The 9,437-nt window shown below is 34.5% G+C and overlaps 1 protein-coding gene across 1 annotated transcript; it reads left to right on the forward strand.

Moving 5' to 3' along the window:
* Window positions 1-458: 458 nt before the first annotated feature.
* On the forward strand, window positions 459-9,369 carry LOC115224384 (chymotrypsin-1). Its single transcript, XM_029795271.2, has 6 exons — window positions 459-507; window positions 648-798; window positions 2,493-2,614; window positions 4,329-4,463; window positions 7,934-8,082; window positions 9,140-9,369. The coding sequence occupies exons 1-6, from the start codon at window positions 459-461 to the stop codon at window positions 9,296-9,298; spliced, it is 765 nt and encodes a 254-aa protein (XP_029651131.1). The 3' UTR covers window positions 9,299-9,369.
* The last annotated feature ends 68 nt before the right edge of the window (window positions 9,370-9,437 follow it).

The following is a 9,437-nucleotide window of genomic DNA, read 5'->3' on the forward strand; positions in this document are numbered from 1 at the left end:
ATCATTCTTCAGTCTTTGCAATAAAAACAAGCTAGTAACAAGAACATTATCATCATCATCATGAACAACAGCAACAACAACAGCGGCAGTTTTCAAAAAATAAAATAGAAAAACTTCCAGTTTAAGTATTTAATTTTTTATTCGATTTTTATGGATCTTTTTAGTTCAGTTTACGTTTTAAAAGTCTTTGTCGTCAAAGATAAACGCTTTTGTCCATCAACAATGAGTGCGTGCAAGATGCAAACAGCAGTTGATCTTGTGTCTTTCATTGCTATTGTAAGAGGCGCCGTGTTTCAATAATGGCCACAAAAGCAACAGAAGAGCAAATAGAATTTGCAGATTATTGTGCATAGCGCTTTGAAAGGAAAACATTGTAGGGTTAAAGCTATAAAAGAAGGAGCAATATTACCGAGGAAGCATAAAGTGTTTCAGACTCAGAAGCATCACCAATCTCAAACATGTTGGCTATATTTTGTTTAGCAATCGTTCTTCCTCTCAGTTTCGCTGGTAAATAACTGCTCTATTATATTGATCTAACACGATTTAATGTCTACATTTTCAAGACAGTTTATATTTCTACCAATGCATCACACGACCACACCACCAACACTCCAATGCACTCAGTTTTTCTCTTAATATATTTCCAGGTCCAAAAGAACAAATCGTTGGTGGCTCTCCGGCAGCAACTTGTCAATATCCATCAATAGTTCATTTACTCATTGATACTGCTAAAGGTACTTTCGAATGTGGTGGTACACTATTGGACAACCAGCATGTTTTGACCGCTGCCCATTGCTTGTAAGTAAAATCTCTTTCACTGGTTTTTATCTTCTATACGGTAATGGAGAAAGCTGCTTATTAATTACATACGTAACAACTACTAAAAGTACTCAAAGAAAGCAATTATTAAAGGGTTGACCGTCTGCAAATATTTTTATAAATTCATGTTCAAAGAAATTTCCTGTAATTTCGATTTCTCAAGTTTCTTGAATTTTTTTAACTCCAATTTCTCGCAAATTTAAATATTCATTGCATTCACTGCGGAGCAATCCATTCTCATTTGCAAAGTCTCTCATTTTCTCTTTAAGTTTTCATTCGCTATTTGGAAAAAAACCCCCAGTTTATTCTATTAATGTGTACGTAATTTCTTATTTATTGAATGAACATTTTTAATACACCCGTATAATTTTTGAACGCGGAATCGCTGTGAGAAGATTCTAGAAAGTTGGGTAATTACTATTAGAAGACAGGAAGAAAAACGTTACCGACAAGTACTCGAAATTTGCACCTTATTCACAGTTTCCAAACACTGTACCGCTAAGCCAATATATACATAAACAAGTTGCACGCGCGACTTCAACAGTGCCACACTTTTGCTAAAAGTATCCATTTTCTGGATGGCATGAGGCAACAAAGTCAGGGGCGTATACATCTGTAGTAATACCCTTTTATTTATACGATTTTTTCATTTCATATTTATTTCATTCATTGTTTGCAATGTTCTCTCTCCCCCTTCTCTCTCTCTCTCTCACACACACACACACACACTACAAAGCTTACAGAGGGACTGCTGAATTGAAATCTCTATGCTGCTTTGAGGGGAAGGTAAAACTTAACCAACTGCTTCTCCCTCTGTTGTTGGACTACCGTGATGTCTGTTTAAAAGAGAGAGATTATGATTGTGACAAAACAATGAAAGCAATACTTACTAAGCAAGTGAGCACTATTATACAAAATAATTATTAGACGTAAAATATAAACATTATTAGAATTGGGAATCAAATATGAAAATATTGTCAAGGGGCTAGCAGAAAACCGCCTGGAGGGCGGTCTTTCTTCTAGTACAAACTAACCACGCTTCCTTACTATTTCACAAACATCTCTCATTTAGTCACTAATGCATCGGTGGACTACGCAACAGATGAGATGGTAAATTTAAATAAATTGCTGAGTGAAATATTCTAATTTAAATTTCCATTTATTTTCGACGGACTTTTAAACAAATATCTTACTAAGATGTCTTTGTCTTCTCATTAACCCAGTAAACTGATCCTATATTTAGGAAGAGAATCACCGCTGGCTGACAGAATGTACTATCGGACTACCAAGCAATGGCTTGATGGTTCGTGTCAACCATGGACAATATATTCAATACATAAAATGCCAACGAAATTCTGTCCTAGAGAATTCTGTAAATGTTTTAGCCATAGCTTTAGCAAGTAGTGTTATCTTCGAATGAAAAGGTGTCAATATAAATCTCCTTTAAACTTCAAATTCCAATATTACTAACTGCATTTTCATTAATTAAACACTCTAAAGCAAGAAGCAATCACTCCTCGTACGATTTCAGTTTATATAACTTACTTTGGTTTATGAACCCGAACTAAAGTTCTATTCCTGCCGATCTGAAATATAGATTATATTTCATATATAACTAAATATAAAAGGGATTGAAAGTAATGCACACGTGACTTCATTTTCATTAATTTCAGCGCCCCCGGAACTCGTTCAGTTTCTGTAAATATTGGTACCAATAATAACGAACAGCCGGGTCGATATGTTATGACAGCTACTAAATGGAAAGTACATTCTCAGTATTCTCCTGACCCCATGCGTAAGTATTTTGCAACTGATATTTAACTACATACTCTTCACAAATAATCTTATATCTTAATATTCTTTGGGATTTATTTATGATTACTTTAACAAGGCAAAAACATAACTTTCATTTGCCGTTGATTTGAACCCGAGTTGTATAATCCGTTACTTTCCACGGTTTGTCTGAGATTTTCCGTTCGATGTGGGCGATTCAACCTATTTCACACAAGAGTTTACACTTTTGGCATTCGAAATTGAGGAAAATCACAAAGAAAATCATCTGAGACAGTTAGACATAGAATTAATGGATACTCAAAACTAGTCCAGAAGGAGTACAGAAATCCCCAAGGCTAAGAGTAGCAGAGTGAAGTGAATAGAGTGGGAGTTGTGCAAGAAGTATGGGTTAGAATGTAGCAACAAGTGGTATGGGCACCACCATTTACCAAGACACAGGATTGGAAGTGAAAAGAATCTGTAGACCATGGCAAAGAGAGCGATAGTCTGGCTTCAAAAGCTGCAAATACCAAACTTCACCGGAAATATTCAGTTGGCAACAATACTTGGAACAACTCGTGTGTGGCGAAAAAATGTTGCATCTATACACTGCAGGGTGGAGCTGAAACATGACATAGATAAATTAGGAAAGGCTAAGTGAATAAACCATTATTATTATTATTATTATTATTATTATTGTTGTTGTTGTTGTTGTTGTTGTTGTTGTTGATGATGATGATCATGATGTCGACGACGATGATACTAATAACAACAACAACCACAACAACAACAACAACAACAACAATAATAATAATAATAATAATAATGATGGGCTGATTGCTACCTAACTCAGATACCAGGAAACCCCAAAATGGCAGAAATTCAAAAGATAGTGCTCATGGGAACTGCTCATATCCTACGCAAAATACTTTCTTTGTAATCTCAAGTTTTAAAACAAACATAATTTTCGTATGGTTTTTTAGGCATTCACTAGTACAACACTAAGTACAAAACCAAATATATGGCACCCTAGGCATAACACCAACATGAACTTCCAACTTGTTGTCTCTTGAGGTCTCTGGGTGAGACTTGGAGCCAGCTTGTGCAAATGTAAAGCAAAAGTCAAACATAGAATAATAATAATAATAATAATAATAATAATAATAATAATTGTTTCAAATTTTTCCTCAAGGGCAGCAGTTTTGAGGGGATGATGTTGAACTGGTACCTATTTTATCAACCCCGTAAAGATGAAAGGCAAAGTCGACTTCGGCAGAATTTGAACTCAGAACGTAGCGGCAGACGAAATACTGCAAAGCATTTCACCCAGCGTGCTAACTATTCTGCCAGCTCACCGCCTTAATAATAATAATAATGATAATAATAATAATAATAATAATAATAATAATAATAATAATAATAATCCTTTTCACTATGGGCACAAGGCCTGAATTTTTTAAGGGAGGGGACTAGTCGATTACATTAACCCCAGTGTTTCACTGGTACTTCATTTATCGACCCCGAAAGGATGAAAGGCAAAGTCGACCTCGGTGGAATTTGAACTCAGAACTAGTGACAGGCGAAATACCGCTAAGTATTTTGTCCGGCGCGCTAAAAATTCTGCCAGCTCACCACTTTAATAATAATAATAACAACAACAAAAACAACAACAACAACAATAATAATAACAGCATCAACGACAACAATAACTATAACAATAATTTCTATTTTAAAAGGTAACGATATTGCTATGATCCGTCTGCCTAAGCCAGTGTCATTCGGAAATTGTGTGGCCCCTGCTGCTCTTCCTGCCCCAGGACAGAAATTTGATGGGAAAAAATGTATTGCAGCTGGATGGGGTAGAACTGGAGGTAGGTATTCAATTTCATTTATTAATATCTGTCTTGTGTTTGACTATTTCTCTCTCTCTCTCTCTCTCTCTCTCTCTTTCTTTCTCTCCTACCTTATCTATCTTGTTATGTACTGAATTTCAGAGAGTTCGCCAGCAATATCCTACGTATTTTTAAAGCTACAAACAGTGTCTCAAATAGCATAGAGTGAACATCAAATTCGTAGGGAAATCAATAAATGGCAGTTGTTGGTTGTGTAAGGAGATCAAAAGATATTCAGCATTGATAAAAATTAAGGAAATCACATAGAATTTATCACACAAAACCATCTTGTACGTATGTACGTATGTATGAATGTATGTATGTATGCATGCATGCATATTTGTATGTGTTATGTATGTGTGTATGTATGCATGCATGTATGTATGTATGCATGTTTGTATGTGTTATGTATGTATGTATGCATGCATGCATGTATGTATGCATGCATGTTTGTATGTGTTATGTATGTATGTATGTATGCATGCATGTATGTATGCATGTTTGTATGTATGTTTGTATGTGCACGTGCAAATTTGTATGTTTTGTTTTATGTATGTATTCTCATGCATATAGCTGCATATCTATACATACTCATATATACTTAAATGCTAAACTTCTGGAAAGTTTTACAGATTTTTACTTTTCCAGTGATGGCTCAGATTTGTAGTTTTCGCATCAGCTTTCTCCTTTCTGGTTTTGAGAAGCCTAATTTCTCAAGACTGATATTTAGGCAGTGTGCTACATATCCCAGTGCCCCAATAATTACAGGTATAAACCTGAAGTTGTAATCTGAATAGAATAGTTGTAGATTCCTCAATGGTTCACTATATGTATGTATGTATAAATATGTGTGTGTGTGTGTGTGTGTGGTGTGTGTGTGTGTGTGTGAGTGTAAGACAATACCCCCCTAAAAACCTAGCGATAAAAACCCCTGAAGACAAAACCCACCAAAGACAAAAAACAAGCAATTCTTAACCGATAATGTTTATTCTTCTTATTTGTAGCTTATAAACAACACTTCTCTGAGATGTAAAATATTACATTTATTATGTAATAACCCCAATCACAAAAATAATAAAAAGAACATCATACGCATCTTTGAAAAACTAAATGAAACACAATATTGAAAAGCTCATTAAGCGTTGAGGTTCCTTTAAAGTTCATTTTCTGGAACCATTCAGAAATTTCTTCATGGTCTTCCTCTCATTCACATCGTCCAGAGGGGAGTTTTGTCCTATACATACATACATACATACATACATACATACATGTATGTATATGTATTGCAAGATGCAACGAAAGTTTTAGGAAAATAAAAATAAGAAATCAGTGGAGATTTTACCGGTGAGTGTGTTAAATTATGAGGCACAAAAAGAAAATGACTCTCCCCAGACACAACAGAATATGCTTCAACACACGAACTCACATAAAGAATCTTGCAAACCAAATCTAAAAACGATATTATATATATATTTTTTTTTTCTCTCCTTGGTTTTTTTCTGTGTCCCTTTCTGTAGAAGAGCGTAGGCTCAAAACGTAAAAGACTTTTTCTATTCCTGAGCATTATACTAATACGTCTGTTTGTTTTGTACACCACCTGTCTTCGTCTTTTGTTGTTTTTTTTCGTAAACTCTCCTATATATATATATATATATATTCGTGGAAAATAAGGATTGAAGAAATCCAGTCGAATACCTCAGTCAACACTTCATCTGATAACACCTGACCAACAGAAAGTCACGTCAGGAATATAAGAATCACAATTGGTTAACTCTACCAGACGAGTCAAACAAACTGTAAATTCGAGGTTATTTACCTTTTAATTTTTGGTGCATTTATCGCAGAGTATAATAACAATCAGACAAAACAAAAGTTAAGATTATTGAAAGATAACGATCTTTTCGGGTGGGTAGCGGAATTGTTTCATCTCTGTATATTAGTTTGTATGTGTAATCGATCAATTAATTAATTAATTAACTCTCAGTCATTCTCATCAGACCCTAAAGTATTATTGTAGGCAAACATATAAACTGGAGGCAATGGGTAACACAGTTTTAAAGATATGAACATCAAAAATTGCCCTTCCAGAATAATTCAGGAGATGAACGTTGTACATAATTGAGATATCAAATTACTTTCTTTTAGTGCAAACTTGCCAAATTCACATCCTGAGAGGTCAGGATATCAGCAAGTATATAACTGATTCCTTTTTTTAAGCAAGACAGAGAAGAGATTTGAAAGTAACTTAAAGAAGAAAGAGCAGGTAAAGTTTTACTGGGTGTATAATAAATGTATGTAAAATTATAAGTTAAATGTCCACCTCTGTAGTCCATTCAAGTAAATTAAATTGAATTAAATAAGTTGCAATTGTTAAGGGTTAAAGTAAATAATAAGAATTAGAAAATGAGTAATTTGTATGTACTAGACTGGTTCAGTCATAAATAATACACATCAGTCTAGTACATGAAACTGTGATGGTGATATATGGTATTGGCTCTGAGCAATAATATTAACACTAATAGAATAAATCTTATCTTTACATACCTAAAAGAATGTATAACTGTAGTAACCGAGACAAATGCCCTTTAGATGACCAATATCTGAAAAATAATCTAATATATAACTGCTCGGTCAAAAAACTTGAGAGTGTCTCTTATTACAAAAATGATACCGCTTCGAAATTTAAGACCAGATACATAATCGCATTCATTATCCTAAATACAAAAGAAATTTTAACAAATGCATTTCGTTGGCTAAGTTCATCTGAAACTTCGAAGGAAGGGATATAAATTACACCATTTCACACCATATTATATGTAGTGCTCTTCTTTAAAAGAGGGTGGGTAGCTGTAATTTGTGGTCAGCAGAGGCACTAGAAATTCTCTATTATAAATCTAACTTAATTAATGAGCATAATGAATTGTTAATCTGCTGTACAGAAAATATTTTGGGGCTCAGACAATATTATTATATTTTGAAATAAGCAAGATTCACATATTTATTTTTTTTGTAGTTTAATCAATAGGAATCATTGCAGGAATTGGAAAAATTCTTCACAGACTGATACGAAAGCCTACTATCACTGGTACTGTAAAGAAAAATAATGAATATCCCTTTTTTACTAAAATATTCTAATTTTCTAAGATGCACTTCTATTGAAACGACTGGGCATGAACGTGAAAAGTTCAACAGGCCAGGGTTCAGCCAATGAGTTCTGAAAATGTAGTGCCTATGGATGTGGTCTGTGGTTGTGCATAATTACACACAGTGAGAAAGAAAGAAAGAAAGAAATAGAAATAAAAGGTAAAAATGATAGAGTAAAATGATGATGGCTGAGAATTTTAAGATTTCCAGTGAAATAGCAGCTTCTTTTAATGTCCAGTAGAACTAAAAATTACTTCAATAAAGCCAATTCAAGTTTTTGTTTTTTTTTATTTTTCTAATTTCAGTGGATGAGAGTTCGACTGTCGAACTTCGACATGTATCGATGCCAGTTGTTGCTCACCGTGTCTGCAAATCGAGAATGTCCTATGCCTCTCTCGCAGATCAACATATTTGTGGAGGTGATTTCAACTATGGCGGTGCCAGCACTTGTATGGTGAGATATTTATTTTTTTTACTTCTTAAAGGAATTGAGAAGTGGAGGAAGTTCAGGGAACTTTCAATCTCTAAATACACATGCAGTGATAAGATGTTTACACAGACATAAAATCAACTAGAACCGAAACTAAAATGTAAAGTGAGACAGAATAACCAAAGTTATACAGTTCCACCAATCTTCTTCGAATATATGGAAAGAGATAGTGGAAAGTTAGATGCATATCCAGCTATTTATCTAACTGGGTTCTGAACGTCTTAAAAATGCAGATAATACCTCAATGCAGCCAGGTAAAAGGCAACATTTCAGAACTTCAGTATCTTTATATTTTATTGAAGAAATTTGTTATGTTTATCCTACAAAACGAAAAGTAATTCTTCGACAGAATATTACTTCCTCCTCGCACTGCACCTTCTGTTGCATTGCCCAATGCCAGGGATCCTGGCTGGAAACATTTCCCAGCAGAAGAATCTTGGTTCAGATAACTACATCAAAGAGAGGCTTCACCATTTGTTGGTACCTGATTCTGTGACTTCATTCCCTTCTATTCCATTCAGCATTGCAGAAAGATTTCGATCTGGAGATAAACATATTGATCGGATGGAAAACTCCAAGCTTTACAGCTTAAAGGTGGCAACTAGACCGGCTTCCTTCTCAAATGACATCATATTGTCTTCAAATAACGAAGATACCTAGAATAATATTGTCCTACACACAATATTGCTGTGGAAAAGACGAAATAGAGAGGAGTAGAATGTCTATGATTGAAGGTTTGATTAATCAGGACCAGCCTTGGGCTAAATAATAATAGCAGCAGCTATGTAAGAAACAAAAGCATATAGACACATGCATAAATAAATAGACATACAATTATACATACATATACAAGATTATGTAGTTATCCAGTGACATACAGACATGTAGACACACACACACATGAACAACATATATCTCATCACATTTACATATTTCTATACACATTCTCATATATATACCAGTATATACACCCGTACCATCTCGAACTAATTGTTAAATGTTCTTTTTGTTTCCTACCCAGGGTGATTCTGGTGGTCCTTTCTATTGCCCCACCGGAAATGGCAACATGGTTGTGGCTGGCATCACATCATTTGGTTATGACTGCGCTATTGATGCTGCCATATTTACCAGTGTTTCACACTTCAGGAACTGGATCGACACCGCATTGAGGACTTTATAAATTCTTGCAAGACGATGAAACTCTACATTGTACCTGACATCTCAACTATTTTTTAATAAAATAGATTTTTACTGAGCAATATTCTAGCTTTCTTCTTTTTACAGTAATTCTCCATCTTAAAAATAAACCAACCAATATC

This window comes from Octopus sinensis, linkage group LG25 (genome assembly GCF_006345805.1).
Source record: "Octopus sinensis linkage group LG25, ASM634580v1, whole genome shotgun sequence".
Classification (NCBI taxonomy): Eukaryota; Metazoa; Mollusca; class Cephalopoda; order Octopoda; family Octopodidae; genus Octopus; species Octopus sinensis.